General features: G+C 39.9%; 2 protein-coding genes across 2 annotated transcripts; both read left to right on the top strand.

Annotated features, from left to right (window-relative positions):
* The first annotated feature begins 2,355 nt into the window (after positions 1-2,355).
* Positions 2,356-3,294, top strand: LOC126071061 (olfactory receptor 7G2-like). The gene has a single exon (XM_049875359.1). It carries the CDS (start codon positions 2,356-2,358, stop codon positions 3,292-3,294), a length of 939 nt encoding a protein of 312 aa, XP_049731316.1.
* A 6,832-nt stretch (positions 3,295-10,126) lies between these two features.
* LOC126071060 (olfactory receptor 7G2-like) lies at positions 10,127-10,765 on the top strand (the record flags this gene model as incomplete). The annotated part of the gene is made up of 1 exon (XM_049875358.1): positions 10,127-10,765. A coding segment is annotated over one exon (639 nt), but the record flags the coding sequence as incomplete, so codon positions are not given.
* Positions 10,766-20,059: the final 9,294 nt, after the last annotated feature.

Genomic DNA, 20,059 nt, shown 5'->3' with positions numbered 1-20,059 from the left:
CCAAGAGACAGAAAGGGCCACATGAACCAGAGACCTACATCATCCTGAGACCAGAAGAACTAGTTGGTGCCCGGCCACAATCGATGACTGCCCTGACAGGGAGCACAGCAGAGGACCCCTGAGGGAGCAGGAGATCAGTGGGATGCAGACCCCAAATTCTCATAAAAAGACCAAACTTAATGGTCTGACTGAGACTGGAGGAATCCCGGCGGCCATGCTCCCCAGACCTTCTGTTGACGCAGGACAGGAACCATCCCCGAAGACAACTCATCAGACATGAAAGGGACTGGTCAGCGGGTGGGAGAGAGACGCTGATGAAGAGTGAGCTAATTATATCAGGTGGACACTTGAGATTGTGTTGGCAACTCTTGTCTGGAGGGGGGATGGGAGGATAGAGAGAGAGGGAAGCAGGCAAAATTGTCAAGAAAGGAGAGACTGAAAGGGCTGACTCAAGAGAGGGAGAGTAAGTGGGAGTAGGGAGTGAGATGTATGTAAACTTATATGTGACAGACTGATTGGATTTGTAAACGTTCACTTGAAGTTTAATAAAAGTTATTAAAAAAAAAAATCAGGAGCCAAAATATCAACCTGTTTCCACTAACGTGAATAAAATTTTACATAGAAGCTACTGTCATGAAACTGGATACTCTGGCTACAGAACCCTAAAAAAGAAGTAACAAGTCTATCTATCGTTATCACAGTCAGAATTGATCACAGAGACTAGCTTAGAATATCTCTATGTAAAATATACAGAACAAAGATTAAGGTTCAAGGGACATTCAATGACTTTTAGAAAGAAACAGCACTGAATATTTGTATTTTACAGTACCTTATTTTTTAGCTATATTTCTAAATGTCATATCCATATATGTAAACAATATCTTCACACCTAAAATAGGATTCAGGTTTTCTAATGTCTTTGGAAAGACAGAGATGCTTTCAGTTGTAATTAGAAAAAGAAGACTGAAACACAATTAGGGAAGGATAATGCATTCACATGTACAAGGTATGTGACATGGAGGTGAACAGGAACAGATGAAGAGGGGCAAATGGCATGTAGCTGCCTTTACAGGGTCACGAAATCAACCATCATGAATTTCTCTTTTTGAAGTCTTTGTCTTTAAGGATTTGCGCTGCCCTGGGATCAGAATGACACTAAAAGTGTTTGATTAATGAGGAGCTTTGGCTATTTATCCCCCAGAGAGACAGAGAATGCAAATACTATGCCTATGACCACCTCACTCAACAGCCACCCCCAGTCAGGAAGCAGTGCCCCTGAGATTGGGCCTACAGTTGATCCTCATATGGAGGAGCCTTGTCCCTCACTTGTCCCTCCACCTTTCCTGGAAACGCATCTTCTACATTTGGGGAAGATGTCAAGCATCATTCCTCAGTGATACCAGCCACGTAACCTGTGGTCCTTTAATGTTTAAAAATGAAGACAGGTGTTTCACTACAGGTTCATCCAGGGGAAGCTGTGAAGAGAGTACATGCATGAAATGATTTGAACCAAGTCTGCCAATAACTCATACCTAACCGTCTTCCATCTCCCTTGCATGTTTCCTTATGTCTTTGTACCAATATCAGGGAACTTTTATTCTACCAGTCTTTTAATTGTCTTTACAATGGCATGGACCATTTTCCTCCTGAGCGGAAATCTGCCCCTTCTTATACAGCATGACTTTAAAAATTCTCTATCATTTACTTGCGTTCTTGTGATGGTGAAGGATGAGGGTTATCAGCTTCCCCTTAGGTTTCCATTCCTGGTTCTTAACACAAATTTTTAGTATCTCTGTGGCCTGTACTAGTCTCTGGAGGAAGAGGTAGAGCCTGAGGCAAACTCTTCAGGCTGCCTCCGTAGTCTACTTGTTTCTGTTTAAAGTTACCAAACATTTAAAATGATCGTAACAGTACAGATGTTGTTGTTATGTGCCATTGAGTTAGTTCTGACTCATAGTGACCCTATAGGACAGAGTAGAACGGCTCCATAGGGTTTCCAGGGAGAAGCTGGTGGATTCAAACTGTCGACATTTGGGTTAGCGGCCAAGGTCTTAACCACAGCACAACCAGGGCTCCAACAGCACAGATAGTGTAATTAAAAAAAAAAAAATACAGCACCTTACCCTTTTCTTATTAAATAAATGTTTACACCCAGCTACATCAGCTTCTGGTCTTTTTTTAAAATTAAATGAATTAATAATGGGCATACAGAAGATACCCTCTCTGTATTTCCCACCATTCCTCTCTTACCTTTCCCCCAGATGGCATTTGTTTCTGGTGCTGCTGCTTTTGGTCTAGGGCTCATACATTTGATTGTCTTGTCACACCATTTTTTCCATCAGATACATCAACAATATGGAAACTAGAAACCAAACAAGTGGTTCCGAATTCCTTCTCTTGGGACTAACAGAGGATCTGGAACTGCAGTTCCTCCTCTTTATCCTGTTTTTGTCCATATACCTGGTCACTGTCTTTGGAAACCTGCTTATCATCCTGGCTGTTGGGTCTGACTCCCACCTCCGCACTCCCATGTACTTCTTTCTTTCCAGTCTCTCCTTCACTGACATCTGTTTCAGCACAACCACGATCCCAAAGATGTTGGTGAACCTCAAAGCACAGAATCAGAGCACCACTTATGGAGGCTGCCTCACCCAGGTCTGCTTTGTCCTGGTTTTTGCTGCTTTGGAAAATTTTCTTCTTGCAGCAATGGCTTATGACCACTATGTGGCCATTTGTCACCCACTGAGGTACACGGTCATCATGAACCCCCGCCTTTGTGGCCTGCTGACTCTGCTCTCTCTGTTCATTAGCACTGTGGATGCCCTGATCCACAGCCTGTTGGGGTTGCACCTGTCTTTCTGTATAGATCCGAAAATCCCCTACTTCTTCTGTGAAGTTATTCAGGTCAGCAAGGTTGCGTGCTCTGATACCCTCATCAATAACATCTTCATATATTTTGCAGCTAGCATGTTGGGTGGCATTCCTCTGTTTGGGATTATTTTCTCTTATACCCAAATTGTGTCCTCCGTTTTGAAAATGCCATCAGCTGGTGGAAAGCATAAAGCTTTTTCTACCTGTGGATCTCACCTGTCAGTTGTTTTCTTATTTTATGGGACAGCTTTTGGTGCATATATTAGTGCTGCATTTATACACTCATCCACAAAGACTGCAGTTGTTTCAATGATGTACACTATGGTCACTCCCATGATGAACCCCTTCATCTATAGCCTGAGAAACAAGGACAGGAAGGGATCCTTGAGGAAACTGGTCAGGAGCATATCTGCTTTTCATTGATTATATTACCTCATTTGGACTTGGGTTTTTAGATTTTGTCAAAGTAAAAGAATGCTCATGAGGTGGGATACTTGACTCTTCCATCTCTGTGTTTGTCTAAAAGGACTAGACAACATAATGGCTAAATGCAATTCGATTTGGTTTTTAAACCTGACTTTGTTTCTTGTGTACTGTGTGATGCTTGACAAATAATTTCAACTCTCTAAACTCGGTTTCTTTAGTCAGGGTCTATAGAATCAGAGCCTGAGCCAGGGTTCTTTATTAACTGATTTGGGGGGAACATTCTTAGAATTTAAAAAGCAGGAAAAGGTGGATAGGGTAAGTAAAGAATGTAGGCAAATCTGTAGGCATAGCTAGAGACTAGCTTCAGCCTGATCCCATGAATAGAGCCATGAGAATGGAAACGCAGTTAATCCCAATGACAGTCAAGGGAGCTGAATTTTTATGTGTCAATATAGTTCTTACCAATACACGTCATTGGTAAACTATATGTGTTTAAGATAACATCGGCATCCACCATGCTCCATTTTATTGTCTATTGTTGTTCATTTTATATGCTGCTAAGTTAGCCATCAACTCATGACACAACAGGATCATACCATTATTATCCATAGTGTCTTTTTTGGCCGATTTTTTATGAGCAGATTACAAGGTCTTTCTTCCTTGTTTATCTTAGTTGGAAGCTTTGCTGAAAAATTTTCAGCATCACTGCAACACACAAGTCTCCAGTAACAATGCCTGAGGTGCATTGGCCAAAAGTCAAGCATGGATCTTTCACATGGAAGGCAAGAATTCTGCCACTGAACCACCGCTGTTCCCCTTCATAATCTATAAAATTGGCATAATTAGATTATCTCAGTGGTTTCTAATGATTGTGATATAATTAAACCTTATCAGTGAGGAAGCCATCAGTTCTAATTAGAAAATATAAACACTGACTTTAATATGCTCCCACAGTAAAGAGCATTATCTTTCATTACAAAGACTTCAGAGTTAAGAAATGTACTGGAACATTACAGTAGGGATTCATTCATTCCCCTTGAGATGGTTTCACCTAGCAATGGTTCCCCTCATGGTGACAAATGGCTGAAACAGTCAGGTATTATATCCAGACGTGATACTCAGAGCCACAAAACTGACCATTTGTCGCTGAACCTATTGTTTATAGTAGATCTATTGTTAATTTTTATTGTTAATAGACCTTTCCATACAGAAGATGTCTCCTCCCATGTCATCACTGAGAATAGCATCATATATCCCTTCTTAATCAAATTTCTGTTTGGGGAACAAATAATTACTATGAGAGCCTTAGCCTGTTGGAAGGATAACCCCTATAACTATTACAAGCATTTAATACAATGCCTGGCATATAACATTCAATAAAATTTAACTAAGACACATGTGTTCCATATGTTGCCATTATTTATAAGGCTTGTTATTTCTTGCTCTCACATATTTCTACACCTTACCTCAGAAGTTTTGTTGGTTTACATTTATCATAATATCTATCAGCAGCTTTTACTTGTCTTAGTAATATAATGAAATGATAAATTATTGAATAGGCAGGGAAAAGGGAAATAATGTTTCTGAAACCTTATTTGCTTTGATTCCTTCTCATTGAGGTATTGATAAGAGTGTATGGAAGCTTTTAGTTTTCTCCTTAGTTACCTTATTTTGCAATTTTTCTTTGTCATCTCTAGTGGAGTCATTGTTTGATATAGTACAGCCAATACAAAGAAATACAGTTGAGTAAAATTAATTAAATCATTGAAGTCATAGTGGGCTGGCCATACTATTAGGGATCTCATATAAAACTTTTTAAACTGTATTTGTGAGGAAAAGTTTTTCTGCAGAGATGGACTTTATTTTGAGGAAGACATTTTGTATAAAATAGGACAGTGGAAAAGGAGAGTTGGCAGGCTTAGGGACTTTAACAGTAGAAGAATATGGGAGAATGTATTTAAAACCTGGAATATGAAAGAATCTGGACATTGAAATATTTCCAATTTTATTTATTAAAATACAATAGTAAAACAGTGTGTAAAATGTATCTATAGTTCTTAAAGAATCGTGATATAATGAAAACTCATATGCCTGTGACCTAGTTTAAAAATAAAGCAATGACATCACCATAGAAACCATTTGAAAGGTCTCCCTGTGTTCTTGCCTTCTACCCTCCTGGTGGCAAACACTATCTTGAATTCCGTATTTATCATTTTCTCTGATGTTCTTCAATTTGTTGAATCTTTTTATTATGGACTGAATTACATCCTCCAACAAGTCCTAATTCCCTAGTACCTTTGAAGGGGATCTTGTTCAGAAATAGGTTCTCTTCAAAGCTGTTATCAGTTAAGGTAACATGAGGTCATAATGGAATAGAGTGGGTTCAAATCCGATAAGTGGTGTCCTTACAAAAGAGAGACAGAGGGAGGATGGTCATCTGAACACAGAGGAAGAGTTATGGTGCAGCTGCAAGCCAAAGAATGCCTGGGGATACCAGAAACTGTGAGAAACAAGAAAGAATCTTTCCCTAGAGCCTTCAGAAAGACAATAGCCTGCTAACACCATGAATTCACACCTCCAACCTCCAGAATTGTGACACAATAATTTTTCCATATTTTAAGCCACCTACTTTGTGGTACCTTTTTATGGGCTCTAGGAAGCTAATAAACATGTGAAATTGGCAGTATTAGATCATATTTTCTTTATAAAACTGGCAATGGAATTAACGATTATTTTTAATCACCTCTATGTATATCCCTATCCAGTTTACAAATTTGTCTCTTTTTAAACATGTTAGTAGATAAATCTTAATGTATGAATTTTGTATCCTGATTACGCTTTTTGAAATTCAATCGTGTTGCTGGGTATAGCAGTAATTCATTGACAAACAATGCTGTATTTTTTTACATCATGTATGGTGACGTTTCATAACAGATATCTTTCCTAATGCAGATGTTTTGTTGTTAGGTGCCATCGAGTCAGTTCTGACTCATAGTGGCTCTATGTACAACAGAACGAAACACTGCCTGGTCCCGTGACATCCTCACAGTCATTGTTACGCTTAAGCCCATTGTTGCAGCCACTGTGTCAATCCATCTAATTGAGGGTCTTCCCCTTTTTTGCTGACCCTCTACTTTACCAAGTATGATGTCCTTTTCCAGAAACTGATCCCTCTGGACAACATGTCCAAAGTATGTGAGATGTAGTCTCACCATTCTTGCTTCTAAGGAGCATTCTGGTTGTACTTCTTCCAAGACAGATTTGTTCGTTCTTTTGGCAGTTCATGGTATATCCAATACTCTTCTCCAACACCACAATTTAAAGGTGTTAGTTCTTCTTTGGTCTTCTTTATTCATTGTCCAGCTTTCACATGCATAGGAGGTGATTGAAAACACCATGGATCGGGTCAGGCACAACTTAGTTTACAAGGTGAAATCTTTGCTGTTCAAAACATTAAAGAGATCTTTTGCAGCTGATTTGCCCAATGCAATGTGTCTTTTGATTTCTTGACAGCTGCTTCCATGGGTCTTGATTGCGGACCCAAGTAAAATGAAATCCTTGATAACCTCAGTCTTTTCCCTGTTTATCATTATGTTCCTTATTGGTCCAGTTGTGAGGATTTTTTCTTTCTTTGTTTTGAGATGTAATCCATACTGAAGGTTGTGGTCTTCGAACTTGATCAGTAAGTACTTCATGTCCTCTTCACTTTCTGCAAGCAAAGGTTGTGTCATCTGCATAACGCAGGTTGTTAACGAGTCTTCCTCCAATTCTGATGCCTCCTTCTTCTTGATACAGTCTTCTCAAATTATTTGCTCAGCATACAGATTGAATAAGTATGGTGAAAGGATGCAACTCTGAAGCACACTTTTCTTGACTTTAAACCACAAAGTGCCCCCTTGTTCTGCTCAAAAGACTGTCTCTTGATCTATGTACAGGTTCCTCATGAGAAAAATCAAGTGTTCTGGAATTTCCATTCTTCTAGATGTTATCCATAATTTGTTATGATCCACAAAGTTGAATGCCTTTGCATAGTCAATAGAACACGAAGCTGAACCGAAGGCATTGATGAAAAACAAAGTTCCACAAATTGATAGAATACCAATTGAGATGTTTCAACAAATGAATGCAACACTGGAAGCACTCACTTGTCCATGCCAAGGAATTTGGAAGAAAGGCAGCTACCTGGCCAAACAACTGGAAGAGATCATATTTGTGCCCATTCCAAAGAAAGGTAATTCAGCAGAATTATCAACAGACCACAGCCTTCAGTATGGATTGCATCTCAACATAAAACAAAAATCCTCACAACTGGACCAATAAGCAACATCAAGACAAACAGAAAAGACTGAAATCTGTCAAGGATCTCATTTTACTTGGATCCACAATCAACACCTATGGAAGCAACAGTCAAGATATCAAAAAATGCATTGCGTTTGCCAAATCTGCTGCAAAGGACCTCTTTAAAGTGTTGAAAAGCAAAGCTTTCACCTTGAAGACTAAGGTGCACCTGAACCATGCCATGGTATTTTCAATTGCATCATACGCATCCATCTGAAAGCTAGATGGTGGATAAGGAAGACTGCAGAAGATTTGACGTCTCTGAATTGTGGTGTTGGTGAAAAATATCGAATATGCCAGGGACTGCCAAAAGAACAAAAAAATCTGTCTTGGGAGAAGTACAACCAGAATGCTCCTTAGAAGCAAGGATGGCGAGGCTGTGTCTTACATACTTTGGACATGTTGTCAGGAGGGATCAGTCCCTGGAGAAGGTCTTCATGCTTGGTAAAGTACAGGGTCAGTGAAAAACAGGAAGACCCTCAATGAGATGGAGTGACACAGTGGCTGCAACAATGGGCTCGAGCATAACAATGAATGTGAGCATGGCGAAGGATCAGGCCATGTTTTGTTCTATGGTACATAGGGTTGCTGTGAGTTGGAATCAACTTGACAGTACCTAACAACAACAACATATTTTATATATATATACATATATATATGGTTGTCTTAGTTATCTAGTTCTGCTATAACAGTACTACAACAAGTGGATGGCTTTAACAAAGAGAAATTTATTTCCTCACAGTAACCCAGTAACCCAACCCAGTGCCGTAAAGTAGGCTAAAAGTCCAAATTCAGGGTGTTAGTCCCAGGGAAAACTTTCTCTCTCTCTTGGCTTGGAGAAAAGTCCTTCTCATCAATCTTCCCATGGTCTAGGAGCTTCTCCTTGCAGGAACCCTGCATCCAAAGAATGCACACTGCTCACGGCACTGCTTTTTTGGTGATATAAGGTCCCCCTGTCTCTCTGCTTGCATCTCTTTTTTATATCCCAAAAGAAACTGGCTCAAGATACAATCCAATCCTGTGGATTGAGCCCTGCTTTATCAACACAACTGCTGCCCCTCCACCCTGATTAACATCATAAAGGCAGGATTTATAACACATAGAAAATCATATAAGCTGACAAAATGGTGGACAATCACACACTACTGGGAACCATGGCCCAGCCAAACAGATACACACATTTTTGTGGGGCACAGTTCAGTCTATAACAAGTGTCATGTCATTTGTGAATAGATGTAGTGTTTCTTTTCCACTTTGGATGTCTCCTATTGTCTTGGTCTTTACAGATTTGCATTGCCCTGGGATCAGAATGACAATAAAAGTGTTTGGTTAATGAGGAGCTTTGGCTATTGAGCCCCAAGGGACATAGAGACTGCAAATAGTCTGCTGTGACCACTTCACTCAACAGCCCACCCATAGTCAGGAAGCAGGCACACCTGAGACTCCGCCCACAAATGATGCTACTTACTCTGAGACCTCATGCCTCATTTAGCTCCTTTGCCTTTCCTGAGGACATATCTTCCAACTTCACCATCCAGGGCAGGTGTGATCATTCCTCAGTGCTGTCAGCCAGGTAACTAAAAATGGCTTAGCTAATATCTGGAAATAAGGACGGTTATTTTAATACAGATTCATCCAGGTGAAGATGTGAATAGAGTATATGCATAAAATGATTGGAACCAAGTAACCCATAGAACTTCTGCCTGTCTGCCAGAAATATTCTGACATTTTTCCTTGCATCTTAGCATCAATGTTCAAGCAACACTCATTCCATTAGCCTCCTTCTCTCTGTAAGGGCAGGGGCCCTGTTCTTCCTGAGCAAACAGGATGACTATAACAGAATTGTCTGACATTTACCTGCATTCTTGTGGGGAAGGGGACTGCTTCACTTTACCCTTCCATCTCCAGTTCTTAACACACTTTCATATTAACTCTGTTGTCTGCCTCTGAACTATGATGAAGGAGTTGGAGGCCCAGACAGACACATTAGGCTACATCCCTATATGTTTGTTTTTGTAAAATTACCTAATATATAAAAGATCATGCCAGCAGATTGTGCAAAAACAGAACAAAAACCATGGATGCAATTTTGCCCCTTTCCAGAATTCTCTGCTGTATCAACATCTGTTTATTTTTTAAGTAACAAAGTATGCATAATGAAGACATCCTATTTGTTTTCCTCTTTATTCCTTTTGTTCTTTCCCAAGATGATTTTTGCCGCTGGTGATGCAGCGGCTGCTGTTCCAGGAACCATGCATTTTACTGTCTTATCTTTTCCGTCATATTCATCAACAATATGGAACCCAGAAATAAAACAGATATTTCCAAATTCCTTCTCCTGGCACTGATAGAGGATCTAGAACTGCAGCCCCTCCTCTTTAGCCTGTTCTTGTCCATGTATGTGATCACTGTCCTGGGAAACCTACTCATTGTCCTGGCTGTCACCTTTGACTCCTACCTCCACACCCCCATGTATTTCTTTCTTGCCAATCTGTCCTTCACTGACATCTGTTTCAGCACAGCCACGATCCCAAAGATGCTGGCGAACCTCCAAACACAGAATCAGAGCATCACTTATGCAGGCTGCCTCACCCAGCTCTGCTTTGTCCTGATTTTTGGTGCTTTGGAAAATTTTCTCCTGGGAGTAATGGCCTATGACTGCTATGTGGCAATTTGTCACCCACTGACATGCACAGTCATCATGAACATTTGCCTCTGTGGCCTGCTGTTTCTACTTTCCTTGTTCATTAGGATCATGAATGCCTTGTTCCACGGTCTGATGGTGTTGCAGCTGTCCTTCAGCCCAGATCCGGAAATTCCTTACTTTTTTTGTGAAGTTCTTCAGGTCATTGAGGTTGCCTGTTCTGATGTCCTCCTCAATAACATCTTCTCATATTTTGCAGCTACCGTATTATGTGGTGTTCCTCTCTGTGGAATCATTTTCTCTTATATACAAATTGCTTCCTCCATTTTGAGAATGCCATCAGCAGGTGGGAAGTATAAAGCTTTTTCTACCTGTGGGTCTCACCTCTCAGTTGTTTCCTTGTTTTATGGGACAGGCTTAGGCACGTATGTTAGTGCTGCATTTACACACTCTTCCAGGAAGACTGCAGTAGCTTCAGTGATGTAGACTGTGGCCACTCCCATGATGAACCCCTTTGTCTATAGCCTGAGAAACGGGGATGTGAAGGGGGCTTTGAGAAAAATTTTCAGGAGCATAACAGCTTTTCAGTGATTATCTCACCACTTTCAGCTTGGATTTCTAGATGGCATCAAAGGGAAAACAATACATGTGAGGCAGAACGCCTGACTCTCCCATTACCACGTTCTTTTAAAATGACAACACAACATAATGGCTAAGTGCAATTCAACTTAGGTTTGAAATTTGCCTTTATTCTTTGTGTAGCTCTGTGTTGTTTGACAAATTATTTTAATTCTCTAAGCTGAGTCTCTTTGGGCAAGTTCCATAAAAGCGGAGCTTGAGGCAGGGTTGATTTATTTCTGTGGCACAGTCTCAGAATAAAGAAAGCAGGAGATGGTAGAAGGGTAGGGAAAGGGTGCAGACAAGGCATTCTAGAGACTAGCTTCAGCCTGATGCCATGGATTGAGTCATGTGAATGGAAATCAGGCTTAATCCCACTGCGAGACCAGAGAGCTGACCCTTTATGCCCAAATTTAGATATTAGTATGACATGTCGTTGGTAAAACCTGTGTGTCTGGGTAACGTTAGCATCCACCATACTCAGTTTAATCATTTATTTTTTACTGGGTGTTGTTGCTAGCTGCCATCACCTTGGCACTTGACTCATGGCAGCCCCATCCATAATGGGTAGAATCATTGTGATCCACAGGGTCTCACTGGCTGATTTCTTTGGGAGAAGATAGCCAGAGCTTTCTTCCTAGTTAACCTTAATGTGGAAGAGCCACTGAAACCTAGTCAGCATCATAACAATGCTCAGTGCTCCATGGACAGACAGGTTGTGGTGGCACATGAGGTTTATTGACCAAAAATCGAAACTGGGTCTCTCGATGGAAGGTGAGAGTACTACCACTGAACCACAATTTCCCCTACATAATGTATAAAATTGGCATATTCGGATTATCTCAGGGGCTTCAGATGACTGTGATAATTAAATCTAATTAGAAGGTTTTGCTTCTAATAAGAAAATATAAACGTTGACTCTAAAATACATAAACAATAGAGTTAACTTTCATTACAAGAATTTCAGAGATAGAGAATGCAAAAAAAAGAATTTTTTTATTCTTCCATGAGGGGCTTCAACAAGGTACTTTCATCCTAGGAATGGTTACCCTCATGGCCAGGAATGGCTGCCACAGACTTAGGTATCATATCCAGTTATAATGCTCAGTCACACAGGGTCACTATTTTTCCGTGAACCTGTTGTTAATTGTCATTTTTAGGTGCTTTCAAGTAGGTTCCGGCTCAAATCGATCCTATATACAACAGAATGAAACACTGTCCAGTCTTGCACCTTTCTCACAATCTTTGCTTTGGTTCAGCCATCTTTAAACCTACTGTGTCAGTCCAACTTATTGAGGGTCTTCCTCTCTTTTACTCACTGCCTAATTTGCCAAGCATGATGTCCTTCTCCAGTGACTGGTTACTCCTGATAACATGTCCAAAGTACATCAGACAAAGTCTCTGCATACTTCCTTCTAGGGGGCATTCTGAGTGTGCTTTTTCCAACACAGATTTGTTTGTTCTTCTGGCAGTCCACGGTATATCCACTATTCTTCCCCAGCACCATAAATCAAAGGCATCAACTCTTCCTTGGTCTTCCTCATTCATTTTCCAGCTTTTGCATGCGTATGAGGAGATTGAAAATGGTGTGGCTTTGGTTTGGAGCACCTGAACCCACAAAGTGACATCCTTGTTTTTTTAACACTTTAAAGAGGTCTTTTGCAGGAGATTTCCTGATTGCTGCTTCCATGGGCATTGATTGTGGATCCAATTAAAACAAAATCCTTGGCAAATTCCATCCTTCCTCTGTTTATCATGATGTTTCTTATTGGTCCAGTTGTGAGGAGTTTGTTTTCTTTATGTTGACATGTAATCCATACTGAAGGCTGTGGTCTTTGAACTTCATCAGTGCTTCAAGTCCTTTTTGCTTTCAGCAAGCAAGGTTGTGTCATCTGTATGTTGCAGGTTGAGTTTTCCACCACTCCTGATGTCACATTCTTCTTGATATAGTCCAGCTTCCTGGATTATTTGCTCAGCATACAGATTGAATAAGTATGGTGAAAGAGTACAGCCTTGATCCACATTTTTCCTGATTTTAAACCACACAGCATGCCATTGTTCTGTTTGAATGACTGCCTTTTGGATTATGTACAGATTCTGTCCACATGAGCACCATTAAGTGTTCTGGAAATCCCATTCTTCTCAATGTTATCCTTAATTTGTTATGATGCATGCAATTGAATTCCTTTGCATGGTCAATAAAACAAAGGTAAACATCTTCCTGGCATTCTATACTTTCAGCCAAGATCCATCTGACATCAGCAATGAGATCCCTTGTTGCATGACCTCTTCTGAATGGGGCTTGAATTACTGATAGTTCCCTGTGGAGGTACTACTGCAACTGCTTTTGAATTATCTTCAGCAAAATTTTACTAGCGGGTGATATTAATGATGTTGTTTGGTAATTTCCACATTCTGTTGGATCATCTTTCTTTGGAATGGGCACAAATATGGATCTCTTCCAGTCAGTTGGTCAGGTAGCTGTCTTCCAAATTTCTTGGCATAGACAAGTGAGCACCTTCACCACTGCACCCCTTTGTTGAAACATCTCAACTGGTATTCTGTCAACTCCTGGAACCTTGTTTGTCTCCAATTCCTTCAGTGTACCTTGGGCTTTTCCCTTCAAGGCCAATTGTTCTTTAGGATATGGTACCTCCTGAAATGTATGAATGTCAAGCAATTCTTTTTGGTACAGTGACTGCATGTATCCTTTCTATCTTCTTTTAATGCTTCCTGGGACCTTCAATATTTTGACTATAGAATCCTTAGAATTGAATTTTTTCTTCAGTTTTTTCAGCTTGAGAAATCCTGAGATATGCTGAGAAATTGTTTTTGGTTTTCTAACTCCAAATCTTTACACATTTCATTATAGTAGTTTACTTTATCTTCTCAACGCCCCCTTTGAAATCTTCTGTTCAGCTCTTTTACTTCATCATTTCTTCCATTTCGTTTAGCTGCTCTAACTTCAGAAACAAGTTACAGAGTCTCTTCTGACATCCATTTTGGTCTTTTCTTTTTTTCTTGTCTTTTTAATGTCCTTTTGTTTTCTTCATGTGTGATATCCTTGACGACATTCCACAATTTGTCTGGTCTTTGGTCATAAGTGTTCAATGTGTCAAATCTATTCTTGAGATGGTCTCTAAATTCAGGTGGGATATACTGAAGACTGTATTTTGCCTCTCATGGACTTGCTCTAATTTTCTACACCTTCAACTTGATCTTGTTATGAACAACTGATGGTCTATTCCACAGTCAGCCCCTGGCCTTGTTCTGACTGATGATGTTGAGCTTTTCCATCTTCTCTTTCCACAGATGTAGTCGATTTGATTCCTGTGTATTTCATCTGGTGATGTCCATGTGTATGGTAGCCATTTATGTTGTTGAAAAAAGGCATTTGCAGTGAATAAGTCATTGGTCTTGCAAAATTCTATCATATGATCTCTGGCATTGTTTCTATCACGAAGCCATATTTTCCAACTACCAATCTTTCCTCTTTGTTTCCAACTTTTGCATTCCAATCACCATTAATAGTCAATGCATCTTTATTGCATGTTTGATCAACTTTAGACTACAGAAGTTGGTAAAGATCTTCAATTTCTTCATCCTTGGGATTAATGGTTGGTGTGTAAACATGAATAAGAGTTGTATTAACTGATCTCCCTTGTGCATTTATGGATATTATCCTGTCACTGACAGCATTGTACTTCAAAATAGATCTTGAATTTCTTTTTTTTTTAAGAATACAACACCATTCTTCATCATTTTGTCATTCCCAGTATGGTGTATCATATGAAAGCCCTATTCAAAATGGCCAATATCAGTCCATTTTAGCTCACTAATACCTAGTGAGCTAGTGACCACAGCTTTTAGTATGGATTACACCTCAACATAAAGAAAACAAAAATCCTCACTACTGGATAATAAGCAATATCATGTTAAAGGGAGAAAAGATTGAAGTTGTCAAGGATTTCATTTTACTTGGATCCAAAGTCAACACCCATGGAAGCAGCAGTCAAAAAATCAAAAGATGCATTGCATTAGGCAAATTGGCTGCAAAATACCTCTTTGAAGTATTGGAAAGCAAAGATGTCACCTTGAACACTAAGGAGTACCTGACCTAAGCCATGGTATTTTTTTTCACCTTATATTTGTTCGAAAGCTGTTCAATGAATGAAGGAGACAAGAACTGATGACATTGAACTACGGTGTTGGTGAAGAATATTGAATACACCATGGACTGCCAAAAGAACAAACAAGTCTGTTTTGGAAGAAGTACAGCCAGAATGCCCCTTAGAAGCAGGGATGAAATGACTATGTCTCACATACTTTGGATGTGTTATCAGGAGTGATCAGTCCCTGGATAAGTACATCATGCTTGGTGAAGTATAGGGTCAGCAACCTGATGGATTGACACAGTGGCTAAGCAATGGGCTCCAGCATAACAATGATTGTGAGGATGGTGCAGGACCAGTCAGTGTTTCTTACTGTTGTACATGGGGTTACTATGAGCTGGAACCAACTCGAGGACACCTAACAACAACAATAATACCTAGGATATCGATCTTTATGCATTTCTTTTTTGATGACTTCCAATTTTCCTATGTTCATCCATCATGTATTCCAAGTTCTGATTATTAATGGATGTTTGCAGATATTTCTTCTCATTTTGGGTTGTGCCACATGAGCAAATGAAGGTCCTGAAAATTTGAGTCCTTTAAGATTGACTCTAATTTGAGGAGGCAACTCTTTCCTAGTCATATTTTGAGTGTCCTTGAGCCTGAGGGGTTCAGCTTCTGGCACTATATCAGACAATGTTCCACTGCTATTCATAAGGTTTTCACTTGCCAATTTTTTCAGAAGTAGATAACCAGGTCCTTTTTCCTAGTCTGTTTTTGTCTGGAAGCTCCCCTAAACTTGTTCACCATGAGTGACCCTGCTGCTATTTGAAATACGAATGGCATAGCTTCCAGCATCAAAGGAACACAGAAGTCAACCACAGTATGAGAAACTGACAGATGAGTGGTGTCTTTTGCTAATAGAGGGTCACCATGAATCAGAATTGATTTGATGGCAACAAAATTTTTTAATTCATGGAGTCATACAGAAAATACTCATCCCATTTCATCACAAATAATAGGTTCATACGTTCCTTCCTAATGAAATTTCTGGTATTGTGAAAAATAATTACTATGAGAGCCTTAGACTGACTACTTAGAGTATATTTTCTGTGGAGAAGTCAACACCGCTAACCACTACAAGTACTGAATACAATGTTTGGTGCATAATATACAATAAAATTTAACTAGGGTCATTGTGTTCTATATCTTGTCATCATTTGTAAAACTTGTAATTCTTTGCTTTCCTGTATTTCTACCACTTGTTTCAGCAGTTTTATTGGTTTACATTTGTCATAATATGTATCACCAGCTTTTAGTAGTCTTAGTAATATAATCAGTAGGCAAGGTTGGTAATCTTTCAGTCACCTTATTTGTCTGATTCCTTTTCACTGATTTACTGATAAGAAGGTGTCTGTCTGGACACAATAGAACTTCCCAGATAGAATGGGAGAAAAATATAGAACAAAACTCAAATTCACGAAAAAAAGATCAGACTTACTGGACTGATAGAGACTGGAGGAACCCTTGTGATAATTGCCCTAAGTCATCCTTTTAATCTGCAACTGAAGTCACTCCCAGAGGTCACCTTGAAGTCAAACAATAGATTGGCCTATAAAATGAACAATAACATTCATGAGGAAAGTGTTTCTTGAAACAATCACCTGTAAGAGACCAAATGGGCAACATTTGCCCAAAAGCAAAGATAAGAAGGCAAGGAGAGGCAGGGAAACTGGAGGAATAGAAACAGGGAAGCAAGGTAGAAATAAGGGGAATGCTGACCCACTGTGGGGACAGCAACCAGGGTCACAGAACAACCTTGTGTATAAACTGTTGGAAGGAAAACTATTTGCTGTGTACAATACATTGCTTGGAAAAAAAAAAGAGTTTGTCTTAGTTATCTAGTGCTGCTATAACAGAAATACCACAAGTGGATGGTTTTAACAAACAAATTATTTTCTCAAACTTTAGGAGGCTAGAAGTCTGAATTCCTATGCCGGCTATAAGGGAAAGCTTTCTCTCTCTGTCAGCTCTGTATCAACATCCTTGTCTTTTCCGCTTGTTTCCTGGTTCCTTGGAGATCTCCACGTGGATTTGCATCAATCTTTCCCAATCTCTGCTCTACTTGCTCGTTTAATCTCCTTCATATTTCAAAAGAGATAGACTCAAAATATTCCCTACACTAATCCTGCCTCATTAGCATAACAAAGACAATCCATTCCCAAAAGGGACTATAACCACAATCATAACCCAATGCCTTTGAGTCAATTCTGACTAATAGAGATGCCATAGGACAGGGTAGAACTGCTCCATAAGGTTTCCGAGGAACGGCTGGTGGATATGAAATGCTGATCTTTTGGTTAGCAGCAGAGCTCCTAACCACTGTGCCACCAGGGCTCCGACCACAGGCATGGAGGTTAGAATTTTCAAGACATATTTGTGGGGGACATGATTCAATTCATAACAGAGGGTATATGGGTTTTTTGTTTGTTTGTTTACTTTTCCCCTTATTCAATTTATCTTACATTTTTTTCTTTGTAATTTCTGGTCGTATTCACACAGAGAAATATGATTAAGTAAAGTGAATTGAGTCAGTGAGGTATTAAGGGGAAGACTGCACTGTAACAATTCTTATATATAATTTTTAATGTGAATTTATTAGGGTAAAAATTTATCTGTGGAAATGGACTTTATTTTGAGGAAGATGTGTTCAGTATAAAACACGATGGGAGAAAAGCAAAGTTGGCAGGACTAGGGAGGTCATCTTTCCACAAGTAAAAACAAAAGCAGGACATGCAGTCAGAATCATCTCCGTGGTGTGGGGGTGACAACCGTGTAGGTCTTGTAGGACCATCAGTAGAGTTTCTGGAAAGCCTTCTGTTCTGGTCATCACTAATGGTGGTCATCACACTGGGAAGATGGCCTCTATCCTGGCACACCAGGTGTCTTCTCATGCAGAACTGCCTCCATTTATGTCCCCAGAGCACCTGTAAAGATAAGTCACCTAAGGCCTTTATTCATACTGGTGGTTCATTTCCATAACTCACCTCAGAACTAGTGACTTGGATCTCTGGGGAGATATCCAAAAGATAACAACAACAACAAAAAACCAAAGCCATTGTCATTGAGTCGATTCTGACTCATAGGGACCCTACAGGATGGGGTAGAACAGCCCATAGAGTTTTCCAGGACTGCCTGGTGGGTTCAAACTGCTGACCTTTTGGTTAGCAGCCATAGCACTTAACCACTACTCCACCAGGGTTTCCTCAAAAGAAATGCATTCTAAAAAGCACTTTGTGAGGTTTTGAGGCATGGTGAAGTCTGAGAAGCCTGACTTTAATTTTTCTTTTTTTGTTTCTTCCTTAAATGAAGGCTAACAGAACAAACTACCTTCTCATTAAATAGTTAGTACACTTACTGTTTTTGATGTTGGTTAACAAAACCATGACAAGTCAACATTCTCTTTTCTTGACCTTGGGTTCCGTATTACCAGCTGTCCTGTCCCCTCCTGCCTTCTAGTCCTTACCCCTGGGCTGCTGTGCCCCTTCAGTCTCATTTTGTTTTATGGGCCTGTCTAATCTTTGGATGAAGGGTGAACTTCAGGAGTGACTTCATAACTAAGCTAAAAGAGTGTCCCGAGGCCATACTCTCGAGGTTTCTCCAGTCTCTGTCAGGCCAGTAAGCTTGGTCTTTTTTTGTGTGTGTGTGTGAGTTGGAATTTTGCTCTCCATTTTTCTCTAGCTCTGTCCAGGACCCTCTATTGTGATTCCTGTCAGAGCAGTCAGTGGTGATAGCCAGGCATCACCTAGTTGTACTGGACTCAGTCTGGTGGAAGCTGTGGTAGTTGTGATCCATCAGTCTTTTGGACTAATCTTTCCCTTGTGTCTTTAGTTTTCTTCATTCTCCCTTTCTCCCATAGAGGTGAGACCAGTGGAGTATCTTAGATGGCAGCTCACAGGCTTTTAAGATTCCAGACACTACTCATTAAAGTACAATGTAGAACATTGTCTTTATAAACTGTTATGTCAATTGAGCTAGAAGTTTCCTGAAACCATGGTCCCCACAGCCCTGAACTCAGCAATTTGGTCCCTCAGGGAGTTTGGATGTGTCTATGGACCTTGTTTCCATGACCTTGCCTTGTACAAGCTGTGCTGGCTACCCCAGTATTGTGTACTGTCTTACCCTTCACCAAAGTTATCACTTATCTATTGTCCATTTAGTGTTTTTCCATCCCCACCCAACCCTTCCCTCATAATCATCAAAGATTGTCCTTGTGTGTGTCTGTAAACCTTTTCATGAATTTTTATAGTAGTGGCTTCACACAAATATTTCGCCATTTGTGATTGACTTATTTTACTCAGCATGATGCCTTCCAGATTCATCCATGTTGTGAGATGATTTGCAGATTCATCATTGTTCTTTATTATTGCATATTATGTAACATAGTTTGTTTATCCATTCATCTATTGATGGGTATTGAGGTTGTTTCCAACTTTTTGCTATTGTGAACAGTGCTGCAATGAACATGGCTATTCATATGTCTATTTGTGTGACTACTCCTATTTCTCTAGGATATATTCCTAGGAATAGCATTGCTGGATCATATGGTATTTTTATTTCTAGGTTTCTAAGGAAGTGCCATATCCTTTATCAAAATGGTTGTACAATTTTGCATTTCCACCAGCAGTGCATAAGAGTTCCAATCTCCCTGCAACCTTTCCAACATTTATTTTCTGTTTTTTGATTCATGCCAGTAATTTCGGGGTGAGGTGGTATCTCATTGTGGTTTTGATTTGCATTTCTCTAACTGCTAGTGTCCCCACCTCTCTGTCAGTTTGTTGTACTTGGGGGCTGAAGTTATTCCGTGGTTCTGGAAGCTATCCCACAGATATTCACATACCAGCAGGATTACCCACGGCAGACAGGTTTCAGCTGAGCTTCCAGACTAATCAGACTAGGAAGGAGGACCTGGAAGTCTATGTCTGAAAAGATTTAGCCACTGAAAACCTTATGAATAGCAGCAGAACATTATTTGATATAGTGCCAG

This window comes from Elephas maximus, chromosome 3 (genome assembly GCF_024166365.1).
Source record: "Elephas maximus indicus isolate mEleMax1 chromosome 3, mEleMax1 primary haplotype, whole genome shotgun sequence".
Lineage (NCBI taxonomy): Eukaryota > Metazoa > Chordata > Mammalia > Proboscidea > Elephantidae > Elephas > Elephas maximus.
The sequence above is the reverse complement of the archived record's forward strand: the minus strand, read 5'-3'. Positions and strand labels throughout refer to the sequence as shown.

What these genes read in the sequence shown, in the direction of transcription:
- LOC126071061 (XM_049875359.1), top strand. Translation starts at nt 2,356, where the DNA reads ATGGAAACTAGAAACCAAACAAGTGGTTCCGAATTCCTTCTCTTGGGA.